This window comes from Pelmatolapia mariae, linkage group LG7 (assembly GCF_036321145.2).
Source record: "Pelmatolapia mariae isolate MD_Pm_ZW linkage group LG7, Pm_UMD_F_2, whole genome shotgun sequence".
Classification (NCBI taxonomy): Eukaryota; Metazoa; Chordata; class Actinopteri; order Cichliformes; family Cichlidae; genus Pelmatolapia; species Pelmatolapia mariae.
The window spans coordinates 20281639-20306594 of NC_086233.1; the positions used below are offsets into that span (position 1 = coordinate 20281639).

At 38.2% G+C, this 24956-nt stretch overlaps 1 protein-coding gene across 4 annotated transcripts in view; it reads left to right on the plus strand.

The window, feature by feature from the left end:
- Nucleotides 1-447: 447 nt before the first annotated feature.
- The window catches only part of ccbe1 (collagen and calcium binding EGF domains 1), a 36712-nt gene continuing 12203 nt past the window's right edge, over nucleotides 448-24956 (plus strand). For 2 of the 4 annotated variants that reach the window (XM_063480619.1, XM_063480615.1), the window contains exons 1-2: nucleotides 519-978; nucleotides 1080-1160. In XM_063480619.1, coding sequence (XP_063336689.1) covers nucleotides 875-978; nucleotides 1080-1160 — 185 coding nt within the window. In that variant the 5' untranslated portion in view covers nucleotides 519-874. Of the gene's footprint in view, nucleotides 979-1079; nucleotides 1161-24956 lie in introns of all 4 variants that reach the window. The other 2 variants (XM_063480618.1, XM_063480616.1) reach the window with 2 other exon arrangements.

Consider the following 24956-nt stretch of genomic DNA (forward strand, 5'->3'; position numbering starts at 1 on the left):
TGTATTATTTTAAGGTCTCTACCTTACAATATGAAGCACCTTGAGGTGATTGTTGTTGTGATTTGGTGCTATATAAGTAAAATGTAATTGAATATTCACTTAAAACATCTGCCGCAACTGTATGATGCTATCATTTTGGATTACAATTTCTAGATTCTCAAGCAATTAAGACAGGTGTGAAGGCAAAATGAGGTCAAATAAAAGTTAAAAGTTAAAAGAAAAACAATATCACGAAGGTTTACAGTTAGTACTTTATAACATTAGGAATGTGAGAGTAGCAATGTGCTAAAACAGAGACATGCTACATTAGGTGCACCTACCTAAAGCGACTGAACTGATGAACACTAATTAGGTGTCATTTTATTTACAGCCGCGTGGTGGCAGCAAAGCTCAAAACGTTCAGTAGCTCCGGAGCGCGTGTTTGCGCACGTGCATTTGCCTGCGCGCTCTAAAATGTTGAATGAGTTTAGGGTTTTGCGAGTCAATGTTCAACATTTCACCGAGGAGACACTATTTACCAGAGGTTTACCTCGGTTCGCAAACTACTTCTACTTTAATTAAAACACATTTTGGGGAATTAAAAGACTTTAAATTAGTCTTAAAACGTAACTTCTTTAATTATAGAAGCAGCGGAAGTTAAAGTGAGTTCAGGTCCTGCAGTGGCACATCAAGAATGAGCAGCGGTTACACACCGACAAGCGCTGGGTGAGTGGGAGGGTTTGTCTGCGCTCCACTGTGTGTTTGTGTGTTGGCGTGTGTGTGTGTGTGTGTGTGTGTGTGTCTGTGTGGCGTGTGTGTGTGAAGTTGCGGCAGTGAGGAGATTACCCCTGAAAGTGCGGACTGTCAACAGACGCCAGGTGACCGGACCGAGGAGATGCTGCTAAAACACAACGGGAGTCTTCTTCTGCTCACCGTCACCTGCATGTGCTTCTCAAGAGGTTTGCTTTGGTCCTACCAAGAAGAGGATGCCACTGACGGGTAAAATTGCTTGTGTATGTGAACCCAAAATGACTTGAAAGGTACTTGCAGTTTATGTGCAATGAAATTATGACTTTGCTTTCGAAATGTTTCATCCGCAGTGAGAAATGCTCGGAAAATAATATTTCTACCACAAAGTACCCCTGCGTGAAGTCAACGGGAGAGGTTACGACGTGTTACAGGTACAGCAGAGACTGTCAGCGGAGTGATTTATACTTCTATGTAGTTGTGATTGTGGGAATGTTTGAATGAAAGGGTTATAATTATAATCTGTGCCAATGCACGTAGCTCAGCATGATGTCAGATTTGGATTTGTTAATGTGAAATATAAAAAAGTTTTGATTTGGTAGACAGTGGGTGCAGTTCTCTTTTTATGAAGCACTGAATGGTATGTGTAAATGAAGACTGCAAGCTGTCACTGCCTGGGGCTAATAATAATTAAACATCTTCTTCATTTTATCTACTGTTTATAAAAGTTATCATATCTGCGCTTGTAGGCATGTATTTATGTTCTGAAGAGTTTTCCTGTGACAGATGTGGATTCTCCACCTTATCATCCTTTGTGAATTAAAGGGATCATAGGCATACACAAGCCTTTAGACTGGCCTTGTCTGTGCTCAGAGACTGCCTCTAATTATGACAGTTCACAGACATAGTGGACACAGCGATGCCCCGCAGCAAAACTTCTGTCAGAGGCTATGGATTAAGTTAATCTATCTTCACTGCGAGGGGTGCCTCACAGGCATAATAAAAAAAAATACTCGTCACTACATACTTTAAAGAGATGGTCGTATTAAAAATGTGTAAGAGACAGGGCAGATTTCATATAAGCAGCCGAGTGTAATAAATGCCGTTAGTCTTCATCATGGGTGTGAGTAAGTTTTCCACAAAGCTGAATCATTTAATTAGCGGCAACTACAGACGTGCTACTGCACCGCCACCCACACAAACCTCCTTAGGGTGTTCCTTTAAGATATATGCTTGAGAATTTATTTAATTTTGGCTTGGACAGATACTAAATGCTCAAACACCACTTTGCTTGGATGTAATGCTCTATGTTTTGATTCGAGCTCACAATGTGGGTGTGCTGCAGCTTTGGAAGCAAAATCATACGACCTATTTAGGGAAGTAATTTCAAACATTTTGTCAGTGAGCTTGATTTATAGAAGCCTCTATTGCTGTATGTGCTTTTGGGAAAGAACATTGAGAAGTAAAGAAATGGCAGCCTTTTGGATGTCTCCTCCACATTTCACAGACTTTAGAGAGGTCCGTTTTTGCATCACTTGACAAACTGCTGGCGGCGGTTCAAGCACACAGTAACATCCTGTTTGATCTTCAAATCTCAAACACACTCTTAACATAATGATGTTGGTTTACGGTTATTGGCTGCAGCCACAGTTGTTTCCCACAATGTTTACTTAAAGAAGAAAAGTTGTTTTAGCTAAGAGCCAAGATAATGCGTCCTGGGTGCATTTCAGGTCGCATGCACAGTGTGAGCTGATAACTGTCTGTCAGCCAAAAATGGTCAGATAGCAAATTTCATTGTAGTCATCACAGGAAAGAGGATAGAATAGCTGAATGGGTATGTATAAACACAATCTCATGTTCAGTACCTCCACACGAAGGAATTACTAACCACTCGCATCTTATTTGCTGAATAAGATGAGTTGCACTGTCCAAGGTTCTTGTTTAACATCATTAACAGACTCCTTAATCCTGCTCAGTCTGCTTTCCCTGTCATGTCTTCTGATGACTGTGAAGAATTTATACGTTTTCTTAGCTGGCAAGATTAGGGGCATCGGGTCTTACTTCAAGTCTGGATTCTTTCAACCTGTCCCGTTGCCCAAGTTTAATCTGATTTCCACGACAGCTCACTGATATATTCTCACACATGTACAATTCGTCCTGCCCAGCTGACGTTATCATTTATAAATTTATTCAAGAAGTCCAATCTGCAGTAGCATGGTGGTGTGGTCGTTAGCAAGCAAGAAGGTCCTGGGTTTGAATTTAGCCTTGGGTCGTTCTTTGTGGAGTCTGCATGTTTGACACGGGTCTGTGTGGGTTCCTCTGGGTACACAAGGTTCCTCTCAAAGACATGCATAGGGTTAGGTTAATTGTTCAATCTAAATTGACTGGAGGCGTGACTGGTTGTCTGTCTTTGTGTGTTAGCCCTGTGACAGATTGATGACCTGTCCAGAGCGTACCCTGCCTCTTGTCAGTTGGGATATGCTCCAGCCCCTTCTTGACCTTGAATTTGATAAGCGGAAGGAAATGGATGGATGGTTCTGCCTGTCATTTACCACTGCCTTCTCTTTATTATAAATCAGACCCTTTCATCTCGCTGCACACCAGATTAGTTTAAAACACCCAGCATCTTCCCTCTGCTTAAAGAAACCTCCCTAGATCCCAGTGTTTTAGATAACATTTTACAGGCCCATTTATTAACTCCTAATCGTTTCTTGAAGGCTTGAGAATACTGTTGCTCATCAGCGCCTTCAGCTGGTTAAAGGAAATGGTATCGTTGATAAATTCCAATCAAAACCACACTACTGAAACAGCTTTACTTGAAGCTACTAATGATATTCTGATGCACTTGGATAAAGGTGACTATTCCACAGTTTTTGACACCACTGATCATCCTGCTCCCAATAACATTACAAAGCTGGGTTGGCATCTCTGGCACTACTCTCAACGGTTTTCATCATACTTACACAGACACTTCAGAGTTCATATTAATAACTGTAACTGTTGTCATCACTGCTCATAATATTAGGGTTATATGTGTTACCCCTAGATCATCTGCTTAACAGCTTCAGAAACATATCTAGCCATTTCTATGCTGATGATGCATAGCTGTATATTTCTGTTAAACCCAACAGCCTCCACAGATGCTCCTACCTCTGTGAATCACTGTCAGCTGAGGTTGTCAGGTTTGGCCCTGACAGCTTCTCTAAGGAGATTGACCATTCCTTCTAAGCCCATCTTTAGCTGGTTGAGAATGCAGCAAGCTCGGGTGCTTATGAAAACAAACTGGCACTCACACATCACTGCTTTTCTTGCTGCCCTTCACTGGTTTTCAATGAAATTCAGAATTAAATTTAAAAAAATGTATTAATAACATATAAAGCCCTACATGACCTGGCCCCTGTGTATATATGAGAACCACTGAGACCTTATTCCAGCAATTGGCCTCTCCAATCGCCTGATCAGTCTCTTAACTGTTCCACACTCTTATTTTGAAAACAAGAGGCGATCATGCTTTTCAGGTTGTAGCTCCTGAACTTTGGAACAGCCTTCCTCAGCCTATCAGGTCGACTAAATCAGTCGTGTGTTTGAAATGACTGCTGAAAACTAATTTGTATCTTAGCCTATCCTTACACTTTCTCCCATTACTTTTAAACATGGTATACACCTAAGGAATATGGATGGAAGTATTTATGTTAAAATCAATGTGAGACCGTAGCTGGAATATGTATGCTTATCTTTAATGTGTGGTTTTATTCAAACTGTGGAGCACTGTGTAACTGCGTCTTTTAAAAAATGCTATAATATAATGCTAGAAAGTTATTATTATTAGGAAAAAAGAATAGAGTGATTGGCATTTGATAGCATGAGTCTGCATGCTGCATTTTTCTCAAAATACAGTCGCACAGTGCTATTATGCCTTGGCATGAATGAGACGTTCTTCAAAGGGAACCAAGCACCATTTAAGTTGGCAGGATTCAGCTGCCAAAGCAAAATAAAGGCTTATGGCATTCATTACGCACTCTGTAGAGTATCAGTGTGTCTGCACATCTCGGAACATTTTGTTGGTTTGCTAAACACTGTCGAAAGAGCTGTTTATGTAAAAGGTGTTGCTAGATGGGCATCAGTACCACAGAAATTTACAGTCCACAAGGGTGTGAGCAGAGGTGTTGCAGAAGTTACAAAGAAGTAGTGTGTATGACTAGCTTTTAGTCAACATGATATGCTTTCATTGAAGATTTTTCTCAGTGCAGTCATCACAATATATTTTTTGAAGCTATTGTATTACTTTAATTTGCATTTAACAGTGCATTTTTTACCAGAAAGAAAAATAGACCTATTTTTCCTCATGCAGTGGCACTGTATGCACAACACTGATGCACCACTGATCATACTGAGAAAACAGGACCAGAGGAGAATTAGTACCAGGGCTCATTTGTCTCTGCACATATATCTCTCAGTTTTGCTTCTGGTCTGATCTTCTCTCACTTTCTGTTTGAGTTGTTTCACATTAAGATTTCAATATTATGGGTTGTACTGAATTAGGATTCTGCATTTCCAGTCATAGTGTTTGATATGCTTGGCTCATACTAGAGCTAAGGCAGGAAAAGCTGTGTAGGGTTTTTGTTTCCAGAGTTGCATTTGAATAAAAAATACATAGGATTGCAACATAAAAGCTTTACAAAATAACAGACAAGGGTTTGATTAACATGATACATTGAGCTTTGTGTTTGTTTGGCAGCATCTTCAGTGGTCACGGCTGTTGTGTTGTTACATTGTAACACCCAGAATTTATGTCATAACTGTTGCCAGTAGCAGGGTTTATGTTGACAAAGTTTTTTGTTTCTTTTAGTAGTGCTGTTTTCTGTTATACTGTATTTTTTATGAAACCACAGTTGTTGACGCTCGAACATCAATTCTCCTAAATTAGGTCATTTTTCTTTTTGTGGCTTAGCTTGAGCTGAGCTTGATTTCTGATTTATTGGAACACTGCATGGAGTATAATCAAGAAAAGTGTTTTATTTGAATCAGTGTTACAGATTTAAAGGCCTTCCAGTTCTTGCTCAGCAGTTGAAAATAATGTCTTGTGAGACATAGTCATTGGAAAAATACACTCGATGGTCACGTTATTGTGTGCATCTGCTCAGCTGCTTGTTAATGCATATATCTAATCAGCCAATCACATGGAAGCAACTCAGTGCATTTAGACCTGTAGTCATAGTTAAGACAATGTACTGTTTTCTCTAGAGTTTACAGAGAATGGTCTGAAATTATCCAAGGAGCAGCAGATCTGTGCAAAATACCTTAATGATGCCAGAGCTCAAAGGAGAATAGCCAGACTGCTTCGAGCTGACAGGAAGGCAACAATACGTCCAATAATCATGTTACAACACAGATATGCAGAAAAGCATCTCTGAAGCAGCAGCAGAAGACCACACTCCCATCAGTGCATGTCTTCTCTCAGAAAACTAAGGTCACAGTTCACACAGCCTCACCAGAATTCAACAACTATTTCTGCAGCAACATTCAGATGGTAAGACCAGAATTTGGCATAAACAACATGAATGGATCAATCCTACCTTGTATCACCTGTTCAGGAACCTAGTTGAGTTGTTATAGTGCCGGGGATATTTTCTTGAGCATCATTTAAAGACCGCAACATACTTGATGACCATGTCCATCGCTTTATGACCACAGCATACCAATCTTCTGATGGCTGCTTGCCAACAGGATAACACACTATGTCACAAAGTGCAGATCATCTCAAACTGGTTTCTTGAACATGGCACTGAGTTTACTGTACTCAAATGCCCTACACAGTCACCAGATTTCAGTTTAACAGAGCAGCTTTGGAATGTTGCAAAACGGGAGAGTCGCATCATGGATGTGCAGCAACTATGGGGCTGGATCAATATTTCTGAGGGATGTTTTCAAAAACTTATTGAATATGGACGATGAAGAATTAAAGCAGTTCTGAAGGCAAGTACCGGCAACACGTACTTAATAAAGTGCCCAGTGGGTGTATACTTTACAGAAGCTCTTAGTGAGTATAACTTTTGAGCTTGCACTATTTTAGGCCAATTCACAAACCACAAAGGCAGGTTGTTTGATTGTTTTTGTACCGTGTATTCATACGTTTATTCAGGTTGTAGATGTTTTTCCATACTGAAGTATGAATTCTCTGACAATCTAAGAAGAGAGCCAGGTCCAGTATGTAAAACATCATAGGATTGAGACACATTAATAATCTTTGTTTATAACTTTTCTTAGGGTGACAAGAAGGTACATGAAACAGTTATAACATTGGCTTGATTTATTGTCTATATGATGTCAACCCTGCCTTGCCTGCAAAGGAAATGCTTCTCTGGAGAAGAAGCAGAACACAGGCAGTGCGATTTTATTTCCACTATACAGCTGTAACAGTTACATATAATTGATGTGGGGCATGTGTAATTGTTGCCTTGTTATTTTTCCAAACAATTCTGGTGGTACTTAGCAGTTTGTGTTCCCTCTACCTTTTCTTCCTTTTTGTAGTCGTTAACTTTGGAAGTCAGGGGAAACTCTGGCTTACACAGCAATAAAACTGAGTCTAACCCCTTTATCACCCCCCCCTCCCCCCCCCAAGTGGGACATCATAGTCATGATATATGCACTTGGCTGATCCAAACAGCGCTGTTTGTGTCCTATAAATGTCCAATCATTTATTTCCAGTTAACTTCTCTGGATTTTTTTGGTTGCATTTCCTGTAAGTATCAATTACTCCTTGTATTTTAGTGAATCACGAAATGCACAAATGTGCCAACAGGAATGAGAAGCATTGTCTACTCACTGTAAAATCAGTAACTGATTTATGGTGTAATTCCAAGTCATATTCGGGCACAGCTGGGGGTGCTGCTCAGCTCCAGTGAAGTGATCACTTCAGCCTGATTATTCAGCTTGGCCAAAAGACCTTAAGTCTCCCTTGTTTCCTTTGGTTTTAAATCTGTTTTTCACATCATATTTAAATCTATTCTGCACCTTGGAATAATCCTCTCACTTGGACTTCTGTTCCATCTCCCAATTCAAATAGCTTTCAACACAAGAAATACATATACAGGGCATTGTTGCCATACTGTTGTCCCTCCAATGATCCATGAAGGATATATTGCAGCACAGTTTAGCAGACCCTAGTAAAATGATGTTTTGTTCTTCTGGACTACTATGGTTCTTATGATGTTGTAAATGTTTTGGACTGAAAAACAGAATGAACTTAGATTTATAGACAACATATGTGTAGTGTCATTCAGGAAATTTCCATGATGGAAAAAAAATGTGACTCAGAAAAGCCCCCGTGTTAGGATATTACTAAATGAAAGTCAACTGAGCCGCAGGCAAACATTCACTATTGTAAACTATTTGATTGGGTAGAGCCCTTCGGATATATGTCTTTGCTTCAATTTTCCAACAGTTGAATGTCTTTGCATACTATACTTCTATCTGTAACAACACATTGATACAATATAATGAGGCATTAATTGCACAGTGATTATTCTGAGACTAAGGATGGAAAACTGATGAATAAGATAGGAAAAAAAGTAGGCTAGCTGACAATCATTACACCTAATCTTGGGTTGTCTCTCTATTACTTACAAACCCATCCATCGTATACTATGTGGGACTAGACATGAATCAAGTCTTCCTACTTATTTATGGATACCAGAAACTAAAGAGAAGTCCAAGTAGAAAGATTTTGGAAGATAAATTCCAGAAACTGGGGAACTGTAGCACACAACCACATCTTGTTTTGTTGTTATTCTATTTTTTTTTCTCCATTTGTTCCAAAAGAGGCACGTTATAAATTATTAAAGCACAAACACAAAACAGTTTTAGGTTTGGCTTAAATATTATATATTTAAGCCAAATATTTTTAGGTATGACAACATAATAAGCTATTTGTCTTTGAACAAAAAAACAAAAACAAAAATGCATTACAATCACGTCCAAGCTGTTTCTCATCAGCCCTGGCAGTGAAACCGAGTTAACCAGAATTAACTCCAGTAGATGCAAAACTATAGATAAGATGGCTCAAAATGATTTCAATAATTTCAGATGCTTGAAATTATTTACCTCAACCAGCTCCATATTGTCATATTTTGATACTGAGGTAAGAGAAAAGATGAAGTTGTTAGAAGAACAACTTATATTAAGTCAGTGGGTAACACATGATTTATTTAAGTTAACAAGCCAGATCAAGCCAACAGATTTCAGTTTCACACAGTGCACAATCAGTGAAACTTTACTTGCATGCTTTCACTTAAATAATATCAGAAAGTTAGGGGAACAAGTTGTAATTTCAAGTTGATCAAAACTCTAAAAATATACCACCATCAATAAAGTGGAAAGCTGAGAGAGAATCATTTAAAACATTGTATTACCTCAACTACAACTCAAATACCCATTTTACAGTGTAAAATGGGTATTTGACCACAAGCTCTGGTATTAAAATGTCATAAAGCCTTGCCTTTAAAAAGTACTGAATCTGATCTCTATGACTGACATAGTCATGAGAGTGTGGTTAGATATATTCCAAAATAATAAACCAAATGCCTGAAATGATGCATAATGTCCTGTCAGAGAAAAAGATATCAACATCTGCTTTGTATCAGGAGCCAGAAAGTGGGTATGAAGCCTGTTAACTGTAGCAGACTGTTTTAATGCACACTATGTTGTGAATTCTTGTTTGCTTTTTTTTGTTCTCCAGTGACAGCTCCCACACTGTTGAACATTAAAAAGATGTTAAGAGGAGGAGGAAGTCAGATGCCCAGTTAAGCTCCTAGTCTATCTCATTTAAACCCTGCTTTATATTAAGTGATATCAAATGAATGATTAATAACTATAACTTTTTATTTGATTTATTTTTTTGTTTCTGGGGTCGACAGTTTGAATGCTGGATCTTTGTGAGCCAATAATTTGTTGTCTGATTCAGTGAGGCGGTAGAAATAAATTATAATTTTTTTCCTAATTTATTTCAATCAAAGCACCAAAAACCAACAAACTGTACGCCAGAATTAAGTATAAGCATCTGAACTGGTACCTTTGCTAGCTATATGATAACTTCAAAAACTGAAACTGAAAATTTTTAATTCCAGCATAAACATGATTTACTTAGTGATGGTTAAGACTTTGTTTTGGTTTGAGTAGGTCTGCAAAGGCAGAAGACCTTTATTTGAAATTGTTACACAATAACCACTTGGTTTAAGTTGGGGCTTGTTTGTGGTTGCGGTTTGAATTTGTTTCTTGGTGGTTGTAGAGGGCATGGATATAAAAAAAAGAGTAAAAAATATTTTTGGATTTAGGTATGGTCACTTCGAGGAAAAAAAACTTAATTATAAAAATTAAAAAAAACTTAATTAAACTGATGTATTTTCAGATTTACTTAATGCACTTTAAAAACACAGTTGCAACTTTTATTAGATTAACAAGCTTGAAATGGAGCTTGCCAACGATAACAAAAAAATAGCACAGTCATAACACTACAAGTTGTGGTAAACCCAACGCGCTTTTGATTCCTGATATGGAACAGAAAATTAGGTCTTGGCTGGCGAAGTAAATTATGTTGTTGATGTATAAAATAAGTTCTAATTTATACCGGTGCTTTTTTGAAGAAAAGTCTCTCTTTTCCAGCAAATTACCTTCTCATCAAGTCTGACAGCACATTCATGGCCCATGATTTCTTTTCTTGTAGGTTGCATGGAAGTCCTAGAAATGATCCAGAATGTCCCATCTGTACATATTCCTTCATAGCCACTCTTATAAGCTGGTTGTCTGTTATTTAGACTCAACAACAGGAATCGTCAAAACGTGATGTTCCCTGTTACAAACACATTCTTTTATGATTTTTATAACATTACAGCTTTCAAAGTTTACAATAGTGCCAGTTCTTCTTCTTTTCAGAATAAATAATTTAAATTTTGCCAGATGTTGTACAAAGTTAAAAGTGTACCCGGTAGGTTATTGTGTGCATCACTCTGTTGCCTAGTCTTTTTGCTCATCCACAGCTATGATGAATTATCTCCTTGTATGCATGTCCCACTTTGGTAAATACATTACTCTTGAAAAGGAGGGATTAGGTGCACCTGCATGGACTTTTCTGTGCGTATAGACCTAATTGTAAATCCATCATTGTTTATTCAACTATGCTCATTACTTAGTTCTCTTTTGAACTGAAACAAATCTTTGTTTCAGTTTCTGTTGTGTGGGCCAGAAGAGCCAAGATGCTGCTAATCTTATTCAGTTTTAAAATAATGATTTGAGTAGAGAAATATATCATATAACCTCCTCACACTGCCCCCGCTCACCATTATTTTTATCCAGTTACAATGTTTCAGTCTGTGCGACCTGCGTCAGGTATAGAGAAGCGGTGTTAATGCACATTTGTACATCTATATAAGGTCATCACGAAACTACAACGTTACATGAGGACAAGTTCATCATTCAGTCCTTCAGATGACAATGTCTGCAAAGTGAATATCCAGAATGCCTCTCTTCTCTTCAATTATAAATCATGGTTTCCACCCCTTGGAGGTACTGAAACATAATGGTAAAAAAAACATAATGATTTGGGAAATCATGAAAGTAGGTTTTGGTGTAGACATCATCAAACTGACGTCATAAGAAGCTCATTGGTCATTTGTCAGAGATAAATTACCTTGATGTTTGTTGTTTTGAAGAAAGGCTTTTCCCTATTAAGAGTAATTTTCATTAAAATAATCCTCTTTTGGAAAAAGAGTTCTTTAAAATTCTTGGTTTGATATTAAACATCAAAGCCAAAAAAAATACATAAAAAAAAAAACAACATTGTTCAGTTTCCCAGACATGGATTAAGGCTGGTTAGAGACTAAAAATGATATTCAATCCATGTCTGAGAAACTGGCTAGATGTGTTGCGTGGGACTCTATACCAGTGATTTTAAGACACACTTTCACATGGGATACAGGATGATGTCAGACAAACTATATCCATATAGTTTAAACGAGATTTAAAAAATATGCAGGCTAAGAAATCCTCTACACTAATAACCCCAACAGAGAATGTTTCTAACAGCAACATTCAGGTAATCATACACTTTTCTCAAAAAAAATAAAAAATGCAACATATCAACAGCAATTAGTTCTATGTCTCTAAAATTCAATATGATCTTGCTTTCGAGTTTATTCATATCCATTTTAGCTTTTATTTAGATAGTAAAGCTGAGAGTAAGAGCAGAGAGGATGAAACATGCAGTAAATGGCCTTGAGGCAGATTCAAACCCGGGCCTCTACAATAGCCTTACTGCACATAGTTTGCATGGTCAACCCAGTAACTTCTACTTGTGCCCTGTTCACTCTCATTCACTCTGTTCACACATTGCCTGACTGAGCTGATCCAGGTTTATAGACAGTGGAAGACAGAATATTAGAGTTTTTCACATATAGACAGTACTTGGTCAAGACACTCACATATATGAATGATTGTCCAAAATACATTAACATTTTTATTAGTGTCACCCCTCCAGTCCCAACCACAATCACTTTATTAGTGGAAAATCTCCTTATTGTGAAAGTTCAGTCACTGCTAATCAGCCAGCCCTGGTCTTTCCTGTTTCATGTTTTCGCTGCTGACTAACTTTGTGGCCTTGTTCCTGTTGTGGTGGTCCTTTTCATCATTCAGCAGCTTCCCAAGGAAGAATCTTGCCCTGCGATTGTTATTCAATACTACTTTCTAAGCCATGGATTATATTTTGTTGCGGACACAGACATTGCTGTTATACTTCTTTGAAGTCCTCTTCAAGTCCGTTACCTGGGTACATACACAGTTGGTTAATTTCTCATGCTTACCATCCAATAACAAAATTTACGTCACTGGGACCCTAGTGGAAACGCAGACACGTAAAGTATAGAAGTATGTTCAGCAAGTTGGAGGGCCACTCTAACCAGGACCTCCAGGGTACTTTTTTTTTTTTACGGAGAAGAAACGCCGTAAAAAAAAAAAGAAACTCCGGAGAAGAAATTTAGAAGGACATGTAGGTGCATGTGTCTACCTCAACCACAAAGTGGTAAAAAAGAAAGAAAGAAAGAAATCTGTAGCATGTCCTGCTTGCTTTGTGAGGTTTCCTCACTTTAACATTATTGGCGCATGTTTTTAGCATATGAGCTAGAGGACAGGTCTTTTCACTCATGTCACCATAGTTATGTGCCTTGACTCGTACTGCTCCCATTGGACCCTGCATAACTTTATTGTTTGTAGATGACTCATGTTTAATCTGGTGTTTCAAAGTAGATAATGCTAATGTGCTGTATCATCATTGCTGGGGATCATTTGAATAAATCTGCTGTGGATAACCTGATATTCGTAGGTTGTATCCTGTCCCTCTTGTTGCTGATTCCACTGGTCTATCACTGCATTTGCTTTGAACCTACTTCCCTATTCGTAGGGCCCCCTTGTGACCTACACAGCCTATCTGTTCTGTTGGCTTGTCCTCATCGTTCAAGGAATTTTAATACATATTTACTTAAATACAATTGTCTGAATGCTTATTTTCCAAAACCCAGTAAATGTATTTTGTGCATCAATTTTTTCCACAAATGTTATCATTACCTCTACTTTATTTTGTTTCTCTGTCCCATGCAAGTATTATAGATATGTATTTGTATTTAATAGCTCACCCTAGGGTAAGCAGCTTAGTGATGCGCCTTATACGGTAAAGGAAGTCTCCCCGTCCCGTTCCTTAGCGCTTAGGTAGATACAGTCATGTGTAAGTTATCATAGTGATTGCAGGGGAGGACATGTTAGTGTTAAGAAGCATTCTTTAGTGACAGATGTAAAGCACCAGCAATAACAAACATCCTCTCTCCTCTCCTTTGTCTTCAGCACATAACACCAAACTGTTATATCAGTGTTATAGATTATGTGTTGATTCAGTTGCTGTTGATATAAAAAATGTCATGTGCTAAAGGTTCAGATCAGCATTCATGACACATGATCTTTAAATACACTTGGAATTAGGAGGCTCCCTTTATTAGTTCATTGCCTTTGTTCTCTTATTTTCTTTCTTTGAATAATTAGAAACATGCTTTCCCGATTCTGATCAGACTTATTTCAACATTTACAGCATTACTGGACAGATTGTAATTTGATTTGGTTCCTTACATGCATTTTACCATCTGTTTCCATTTGAAAGAAAACTGTAACACAAAACATGCCTCACCCGAAAGTTCAAATAATTTAAAATATGTCCTTAAGCCTGTAGACTTTTTTTTAAATTTTGTTGAATAGTTCAACAACAGCATGTGGAGCATTTTCACTTATTTTAAAGACTTAAACACTATAGCAGTTATTGGAGAGCGTGTCAAAGCATATGGAGGACACTTAAATTTGATTTCTCTTATCAGTATTTCTTATGTACTGGCTGATTATCTTTTTCTTGCTTGAATAAATCAGGTGTTAAAGAATGCATTTTGCACGGGTTTTTTCTAAATGATAATCCATTCTACATGTAATGACCTGCCAGCTGATCTTTAAGACTTTTGTGTGTGGTCTGTTTTCACATTCAGCCTAATTTTGCAAATCACAGGCACTTTTTTCCTCCTCTAAAACACGTATCAGCCATTTTTTGCTCGACATTTTGGTTTCTTTAAAGCCCGCTCTTGTTTCTCTTGGCTGATGCTCATTCGTGCATCTGGCTCATTCCACAGAGAACCGAAGTGTGGTCACGCTTTGGTCATGCTGTGGTTTTGCTTTGGTTAAGGGATGTGGTGATACGTACACCTCATGCTGTGGCTTTTCTGCCCCATTTCTTGGCTCTGTATTTCCAAGACCGCGCTCGAGTTTTACTTAGTATGTTATTTTAAAATACCCTGATGTCGTTTATAAGAATTACACTGTAGCACACTATACATTAAAACAATGTTTGTATACCTATTACAGTGAAACAGGAACTTCTTGACAAGCTAATCACATAATTAAAGTCGTTTGAATGTTTCACCTTGATGTCCTTTTTGATCATTTGTTATTTGTCGTTAGACCACTTGAAGCTGCAATTTCTTCTGCCATTAGTGGAAATAACATGCAACTAATTTGTCAGTCCTGAAGGACAGCAGCTCAACACCACCTCAGTGAAAACACACATCCATACCAGTCATTTTAAATTGTAAACAGCTGCAACGCACCATGTTAATAACACATTTTGGAAGAGGGACCTCAAGTTTTGTGGTTTTTGACAGATGTTTCCCCTTCCATTGAGAATTTTTTTTCATTTGTTACTGAATTTCAATATTTTTAAGTCAGATGTCATTTATTTTAACGATTTTAATCATCACTGCCACCGCCGTCAGTGGCTCAGCCCCTTTCTGCAGACTTTATTACACTGTAGTTTTGGAGCTACATAATACCAGCTTGCCTAAATTTTTTGTCCTTTATCTTTGTCCTCATCTTACCTTCTTCTCCCCATAAATGTGCATTTTATTTGCACATTTACACACAGCGCCCAGCATTAATCAGAACATGAGTAAGCCGTCATTGGCTAATTTCTATGTGCAGTCGCTGGAAGGAATATTCAATTTCACTGCAACATAAAAATGACACAAACACCACAAAGCCTCGAGCGGGCTAACCTCACATTCCTCACATCTCCATTTGATTACTCATTTCTTGTCATGAACATATGCTGAAAGCAGAAAAAAATACAGTAACTACTTAACACCTACACATAATAGTCAGTAGCTGTTTTCACACTGCAGCGCTGTGGCCGAGGAGCGCATGAGAAGAAACATCTGAGGAAGTTGGACTAGGCACGATTTTTAACGTTGATCGCTCCCTAGAGCAACGTTTGCGTGATGACTGAGTGTGTTTTCCAGTGATATGAGACTAGCACAGGTACAATGGTAATTCTTTTCGTGCTTTCTGGCTGCTCTATCGAGGCAGCACCCTGGGAGAAAAAACAAGTTTGGATAGTCCCACTTCCCCCTACATTTTTTGGGAGTTTTTGAAAATGGGCAATAGTACAAGTTGTTCCAGGGCAAACGCTTGTAGTCCTGTGTTTGTATATGAGCATGTGGCAAAAAAAGCAAGACACCAAAAAAATGGATTACAGTTGTTAAAAAGCAAAACAAATTAAATAAATAATAATTAAATAATTTAGGTATAACAGTTTTTTGAAGTAATTGCTAATGTTGCTAATGTCATGATGTTTAGTAGTTATGTAGAACCATATGATATATTGCTCTGGCTTCATATAATCAGTCACAGATCCATTGATTTAGATGTGTATTTCATTCATTTTTGAAGAACGTCATTCTAAAACCGACGCTGGAGTAATTTAATGGTGGTGTCAACACACAGTTTGTTTATCAGAGCAGCTCCTGCACTATGTTTACATGTTTGTCAGCCCTATCTGCAGCACACTATGCAGAGTTAGCATTACGGTGAAGACGATGTTGCTTCAGAGTCAAGTTATGTTTTCACGTTTGATCTTTTTTTCTGCTAATTTTTTACTGGGTTTCGATTTTAGTAAAACATCTAGAGTTTCCTAGCACCACTAACATCTTTCATCATCATTTGCGGACACTGTTGTTTACTTTCACTCAAACCTACTCACTGCAAACTGTCTTTCGAGTGCGGTCCAATTGAATCGACTTCAGCACATTAGCATCATTTGGAAGTGTAATCCGGCAGTGGTACAACATTTCATGGAACTATACAGAGTAATTGTGTTTTTCAGTGTAAAAAGTGTTTGACACATGGAAAACCATGATGCCATTAGAACTACACTAGAAGCATGACTGTAAATAGGTGAATGTGTAAATATGTGCTGGAATTCAGCATTTATTTATTAGCCAAACTCATACAGCAATTCGGTACTTATCATCTGAAAGATCCATTCTACCTTTTTATTTATTCTCCATATAGTGTAAATCCTGATAAGGCATTTCTGCTTATTCAGTAAACTGACTCTGGTGATTTCTGCTTTGAGTTTAGAGGAATGTATTTGTATTTCTATTAATAGTTTGTTGGTTTTTGTATGAGGCGGAGGTTCTGCAGTATTACTGAGAGAGAAAGAGCAAATCTGCTTTATACATCACCATTTTTATCCAACTATATTAGCATTCAAAAGCAAAAATTCAGACATATTTTGATATCGGTTGACCTTTCAGGAGCTTAGTTCTTCAAAACAGTTTTTTTTTAGATAAGTTTTTCATCTTTTATGGCATCATTTACGTAGAATGGCTTTTTTGCACTGCAGAGTTTGTTTTTCAGCAGATTTTTCCACACAGTTAAAGTAATGAGCTGTTAAATCTGTGAATAATAACATAGGAATTAAATGACTATCATTCCCCGCAAGATTCTTTTAGCATTTCCCTGAAGTGAAAGTTGCATGCTTCCACAGAAATATCTGTGTTTGAAGGGGATTCGTAATACCTGGCCTCTGTCCATCAGAATGGTTTGAGTTAGGAACACATGGAGGTGTAATCAGGTTTACTGTAACAGGCCGCAGAAAGCCACGCTCGCTATAATTTCCTGAGGTGTCACTTTTACTAGTTCATATAAATGAAATGTTTCTCAGCTCAGAATGTGGCGAAAACACAGCTCGATTTCATCGTGTTGTGTTTTGAATTATTTAAACATTTTTAAGATGTGATCACAGTTCAGTTTAATTTGTCTGAGAGAAAGACACCACTTTGGAAAAGCTACACAGAGAGTAAAGAGCTTGGGCTGACTCTGTTACAGCCAGCTGGTGGCTGAGCTGAGCTTAGCTTTTGTTGCGTGAGTCTTGTTCAAAAAAAAGATGTCGGATTATTTTGCAGATGCCAGCACAGCAGGATGACTGTACGTAGTCGCTATAACTGTTGACAGCAGATAGATCTACAGAGAGAAGTTCTTATTTCAAGTGAACCTTTACAGCCAAACAAAAAGTAGTCAATGAACAGCTGTATCTTATTCCTAGTATGGCTGCATGACAGACAGAGCACTTGTTTATTGTTTGTTAATTCAGGATGTTATGCAGTTACTAAAAGAGACTCTTACAGAGGAGAAGAATACACTGAATTGTTTTAAGGTTATTCTAATGTTTAAGAAACATGCGTGTTTGCTTTGTAGCAGACAGTGAGATAAGAAGATCAGTACTACTCTAACAGATGTACTAAATGAAGTTGGAGCCAGGGGGCCGTTAGCTTACTCGGTTTAAAATCTGTTTGGAAATAGGGGAAAACAGCCTGGCTGTGTGTGACTGGGGGCTTTTTCCCTCTTGTTTTTGTGCTAATTAAACATGCCAAACAAGTTTTTTTTTTACGTGTTTCCAGTCAGTGAAAACTAAGAGGCTGCTGGCTGTAGCTTCATGTTCGTACAGACTTCAAAGATGTATCACTCTTCATTTATTCGCACATAGATAAATAAGTGCACTTGTCAAAATGTTGAAAGTTTCCTCTAACCACAACGAAACACTTTCATGTAATTAAAAGCAACATATTCTGTTGCTACACAGAGCTCTGGAAGCAGATTTTCGCATTTTTCCTTCATTTACTAAGCCTCTCTGTTACCAGCGTGTCACAAGAGAGCATATGAAAACAAAAGGGCAAAAATTAAGCTGTTTGAAATAAGTGCCATGAAATTGAGCAATACATTTGCACAAATCCAATCCAGAGAGACCTTAGCTGTGTACCAGATCTGTGCGACTGTAACAGGCTGTGAGCAACGAGTTCAAACAGTTAACATACCATGCTAGTGATCAAATGAGGCATCATTTTTATTTGAGCAGATATACAGTATGTGCAAATACACTCAGTGGACACTTAATTCGTTACACCTTGCAAGTACTGGGTTGAATTGGCTGGTGAGTATAATCTAAACAGTTTTTATTTTCCCGGTTGAATTGATGTTCAGACCTGCTCTTACTTATCCTCCAAGTTTCAGCCTTCACAGTCTCTGTAACCGGCTTGCTCCCTTCTTTTCTGTAGCATTAGGATTTAGCTTCCCATAAAACAACTGAAATTATTATTTCTGAGTCTTGGATATGCTTAAGGTTTTAATACCATTCCCTTTCAAGCTCTGGATTAGGCCGTTCCCAGTAAGCGCAGGACATCGCACTCAAGCTTACTTAATGCAGTGTTTTTATATGACATCATGCAATTTGCAGTGAAGATCCAAACATAGCGCTGCTTGTATAATACATAACACAGCTCTTTTGTGATATTTAAGCTCATATTTAGAGTTTTGCGGATTCCAGAGGGTTGATTGTGTGCCACATTGTTATAAAAAAGGTTTTAGCCAAAACACATAATTTGATGAAAAGCCAAGGCTGAGTGTCTGGATGTCTGTTCGGATGCTCTTTTGCATTGCCCTGATACCTGCTCTTCCAGGTGAATCTTTAAACCCGAATTGTTAGGGAAATTTTAAAGTGAACTCTTTTGTTAGGCTATAGGTGTGTCAGCAGAAAACAGTGCAGTGGCCAATAATTTTCTGCACATCTGTCACCCTAGTATAGTCCAGACATGGTTAATTTATTTTTCTTGTAGCCTTGAACAGCTGAGTTGTTCTTGGATGCCACAGTCTATGCAATGTCAACTTAGACTACACAGTGGGTTTAGAGGTTATCATGCTCCAACTGCTGTTGGTAATCACCTCCTTCTAACAGACATATATCAGCTAGTGGAAAAACAAATTTTCCAAGCTCAGTTACCTTTTATGGTGTTTCCAAACAGTTGCCTTTAATTACATTATAATAAGTGATAATAATTGGAGATAGCGCGGAGCTGAAGTAAGAGCAACAGACGCAAAGAAAGAATGTTTAGATCCCCTGCTCGCTGCTACAGAGAAAATTATGGTCTGCAACCATCTGATTATTTCATACTGAGTGTATTATTTTTAGCAGAAAGAATGACCTTTCCAAGAGTCTTTTGTTTTCTCAGTGGGAGGTTTGGAAAACACAAAGGTATCCAGGCATTTGGAAGATGCACTCCGTAGTTTGTTTTTTATGTGTTCCTGTGAAATCATTTTCATCAGGGAGAATTTTTCCCCCCTTTTTTTGGATACAGCACTGGCAGACGGAACTGTCTCTCCTAATGTTCTTTAGTTTTGTCTGGCTGTAACACGTTGGCTGAACCTTATCCACTGTTTGTCTTGACAACTATTGCATGTTTGCAGAAATAAGACACATTTTGACATGCCGGAGTTTTATTTCTAAATGACATAATCTAAATGAAGCTCAGAAACGCACGTCCAAACCAGGAGGCCTTAAAAAATTGGTTTATATTGCACCGTGATGTCCCTGAAGCTGCAGAGAGAGTCTTATGTCTTTATCTGTGTGCCTGTGTCTGCGTGGCTGAGTTTGTCTGCATTTGTAACAATAATCTGTGATGACTACATGAAGGGAGCAGGCCACGGTTGAGCTGAGGTTTCACTTCATTTTGAGGCAATATCTGGTATTACTTTTTTCTTTGTTTCTTCATCAGTAGGAGGGAATTTTTTTTGGAATATTTTGAAAGGAGTGGCTGTTTTCGTTAAAAGATTTGGAGAAAGCTAGATACACAGTGATTCCAGAGAATGCTAGACATAACTTCCCAGCAATATACAAATATGGAAAACATCCGCAAGAGTTTTTCAGGACCTACGTATATGCCATCTCTCTTTCTTCTAACTGTTCTGTGAAACTTAAATAAAAAACACACTGAATCGTGATATAACATCCAGGAAGTATCTGCAGCACACAAGGGCCCAAACAGCTGCTAAGCTAAACCTTTGCCATAAAAATGAAGCTCGAGTGTAAAGGTCAAACATCTGAGCACACACATTGAATGTTTCTGGCTTAAAGAGGACTTTATCCCCTTGTCCTCTGTTTCCTTCCTCAAAGGACAGATATTTATACCAAGAGTTTGCTCATAAATGCACATAACAAAGCTCAAGTACTGTCAGCTTGATCCAAAGAAATGTGACTCATTACTGCTCCAGTTCTGACCCTCACACATTTCTTAGAGTTTATTTCAGTAACATTAATATTAACAAAATATGTCATTCATAACATTCATGTCACTACCTCTGACTGCTAATTTGTGAGAATTATTACTCTTGTCATGTCACAATCATTCACTCAAGTCTGGTTTTCCTCAAGATAAGGGTTAAACACTTTAATGTCTGTGAGTATCACTTGGACAAGTTCATCATTTTGGTGTCCCTGCAGAACACTTCAACAACCCCTACACTTACTGTTAAATTAGTGCTCACTGGAAACTTCTTATTATAGCTTATTTTTAAAGCATCTGACATCTGAGTGAGGGAGTGATGATATGGGTTAGAGCTTGAAAATTCTGCTAAACAGCAGAGGATCCTGCTGTGTAAAGGTGAACAAGAGTGAGCTGTTAATGAACGGCATGGAATACTAAGCATGTAATATGTCTGCAGAACAGTTGCTTTGTGAACATTTAAGAGGTCTGTGTTTGGGATCTAGATTAGAAACTGGCGGCTGCAGGAGAATATTTCTGAAAGAACTGCAAGAGGAAGCTCTTGCGGTCCAAACATGAGACTGAAAGACTGAAAAAGAATTTGGGCAGAGGTACTGTTGATGAGGAAACGTCTGATTTAACAGATGGTTTTGTGCAACCACGCAAAGTCCTGTGTTGCAGGTTTTCCACAACAATCAGTTGACTAAAGCTCACACCAGATTCATTGCAGTGTAAACAGGAGGTCCTGTTGTATTTACACTAGCATCTCACGACACATAGCACGTTCATTCAGACTGTGAGGCGAATAGACAATGCTGATGGCGGTGATGTGGTGCAATGAAACAAGTAAAAAGTGAAGAGAATTCAAAGAAACTAGAAATTGAAGGGACTGTGCCAAAGTGCCAAAGAGTGAGGTAAAAGGAGAAAAAATGAAAAAATGTCTGCGATCCAGAGAGAATAAATAGTCTGAAGGTTCAGTTAGCGTGGCAAATTATCAGAGGCCTTTGAGACTGATCATCAGATACGGACTCAGCGGTCTGGGGAAAGTTATTGTCAGAATAACCAGCATATCAGCTATTCTTTGGCAGCCACTCATGTTCACTCCATTTAATTTTTCCTCTTTAGTCAGGAACCATATACAAAAAACATTAATCTCCTAAGGAAAACGATGCATTGTACCAGATTTAACTGCTAGCTAATTTCTATCCTCAGTCCCTGGGCAGGTCAAATAACAAATAGAAATACATGAAAACACATCATCGATGAACAAATTACACTAACCTATGTAGTTTACCTTACCTATGTACACTACCTTCACAGATGTCAACTTACACATGTAAATAATATATACATATTCAACTGGTCAATGTGTGAAAGATCTGAAAAGAGTGGAAATATAAACAATCAATAAAGTCTGTTTTGTTTTGAGTTTTGTGTTGAGTTCAGACCTGAAACTCTGCCTTTTTTTTTAGATAATCTTAGTTTCTAATGTAGAAACTGTAGATCGATGTTTTATCACCAAATGTTTTCAAAGTACAGAGAGTCTCTGGAAGGTCAGGGTGTAAGGTAACCTTACTCACAATCAGACTCACAACCCACATCCACAGTCATAATATTTTTATTCTACTCTGAAGCTTTGCCTAAAAATCTAAACTAATTAGGAAGAACCTCATAGAACAAACCATAGCTGCATCAGAAGTCCGTCAAATGGGGTAGATGATGAAATAAGTTTTGTTGTGGATGGTTATATGCATTTGTATATTAATGATATGTTTCTGTTACCGTGTTCTTTTGTTTTTATGATTGTAGCCATCCTTTTATTTATTTATGAGTCATTTGTAAAAGCTCCACTCTTGAAAATGTCATCAGTGTCTTCAGTTTGTTTGTTTTGTCTCTTCAAGCTACCAAGACTTTAATTAATATAAACACAAGTCCAAGAAAAACAGAAAATCCTGGTAGTCATTATATGGTCATAACGGTTGTTTCGTTTATGTCCCACTCTTTTTAGCACGATCAGGCTAATCTGAGTACAGAAGCTGCATCCTCTACACTTTGAGAAACATCTTCTCTTGTGAGGAATGCAGAATTACTGGCAGCAATGTTAGACAAATAAGCCTCCATGGAGCAGAGTGCATGTGTTGTCTCACAGCTGTGTGTTTGTGTGTGAGTGTGTTACCATTCAGTTTGATATTTTTCCTTTTTTGTAAAGCGATAATCGATTTATTTTTCAAACTTCTTGCTGTATCCAAATGTTGACGTTGATGCTTCTGTGTGCTGTGGTGAATTAGTGTGTCACAAGGCACTGCCAGGCCAAGCTGGGTGCACCATGTTGGTTCAGGGAAGGGCTTCTGTTTATAAGGTAATTAGAGTGCTTATGGTTCACCTCGGGTAACTGAGGTCAGACTAGTTTATGTCTAGATTTCAGGGGCCCCCCTGTAAGATGATATGCATTACTAGCACATTTAAATAACCTTGTGGTGAAAAAAAAGGCACAGGTGACAAAACAAACAGGGCGTGTGTTGTCCTGATCACTCTGAACAAGTGCAGGTTTTCACAGTCTAGCGTGTGTGAAATCAAATGTCAGTCACAACATGCGGGCATTGTGCGTGTGCAGGCGTGTGACTCCCTGATATTCTTGTAGAAAAGTGGCATGAATGCACCTGGGAAATCTTTCTCCCTTGTTCTTTCACTCATGAATATGAATGAAATCCACATGTGTTTCAAATTTGTTTGCCGATTTGCATGAAGCACATGAGCGAACGGCAGGCTTGCAGGGGAGAGAGCTGTTGTTGCGAAAAGTACCAAGGCTCTGTGCGTCAAAACTCGGCGGGGTTTTGCTGAATCATAAAGTGCTTCATGGTTAATTGGCCGTGCACAAACTCCTTAATAGTTGTTGTTGGTAAGAGAGCAAAGAAGCATTCATGTCGTGATCCCTGACTCTCCCCAAGTGTGGAGCGTGATTAGGATATGAGTATTTTCTGCTATTAAACAGTGTTAGAGGAGCAGAGGTAAATTGCTAAATAGTTTTTGGTGAATCAGGAGTTGTCTTGGTACACGCTGCATTTATAACAGTTAAGGTATCCGTCATCGCACTTAATCCCAGCACTTCAGCGCTTCAGTGTTACACTTGTGTAGACTACAAACACTAGCTACAACCCTAACCACTACACAATGTAGGAATTTGACAGAAATGGGCAGTAATATCAGCGCAGTGCATTAGTTTTTGAGCATGTACTTCACTATATGGCATGTACATTTTTTGTTGTCATGTATTATCCATTTATCTCTGAGGACGTCCATTAAGGAGTTGTGGCTGATTTTTCACAATCAGGAAATAAATCATGTGGATAGTTTGAGGATATTTTATTGCCTTAGTGCACCAACCTTAAACCCAAGCATCCATCATCCCGTGTCTTTACAAAGCATGTTGTTTTAACTTTTAGACAGGTCATGTCTTTACCATCTCCCTTTATCTCTTAGTTTTTGTGTCCACACATGTCAAAATACAAATGTTTAACCAAGTGGTGTCATTAGAAATCAGTAATTTACATTTAGCCAATTTGTAAAAATGGAAAATGTCAGATAATACTTAGTTGTGTTTAAAGTGCTCTTTTATCAGCAAGGAAACCAAATACCAGTGCAATTACACTTGTTTATTTAATAATATAATGAGAGACAGTACGGCGAGGTATAAAATTATAGAGATAATGAGCATTTCCCTGGATGCTAATTTAATAAAACAAAAGATGCAGCTCAGTAAAAATGAACTTGAACACAGCTTGGGATCCAGTTTCCATGGGATGCTGTTGCCTCTTTCGTGATCCTTTGGAGACGGACATAGATGTTTGTTTTCTCATGATTGTTCAGCTAACCCTGGTTATTTTGCTAAGCTGGTTATTTGCTATAAGTGCCTTCTGCCTTCAGGGGGATGTTATTACGACATGCGATATTGGGTCACGCAGGAAGCCATCCTCAGATCTACTCTCTCGGGGTGTCTAAATCCAAGCTTCTCCCAACATTCAGTATGCTGGGATGCAATAAATTAGAAACATAAATTGAAAGACAGATGTGCACAGATCTGCTGTATATGTTTTCTGTACAATAATTTCATACCTGCTTTACAAACTGATTTACAGTAAAAATATGACAAGGAAAGATTAATAAGAGTAGCAGCTCTTGAAGTTGCCAGTTGTCTTAATCGGCGCTTCTGTGACAGCGTCCAGTGTGTGTGTGCGTGTGTGTGTGTGTGTGGGTGGGTGGGTGTGTGTGTGGTATACGCATAGA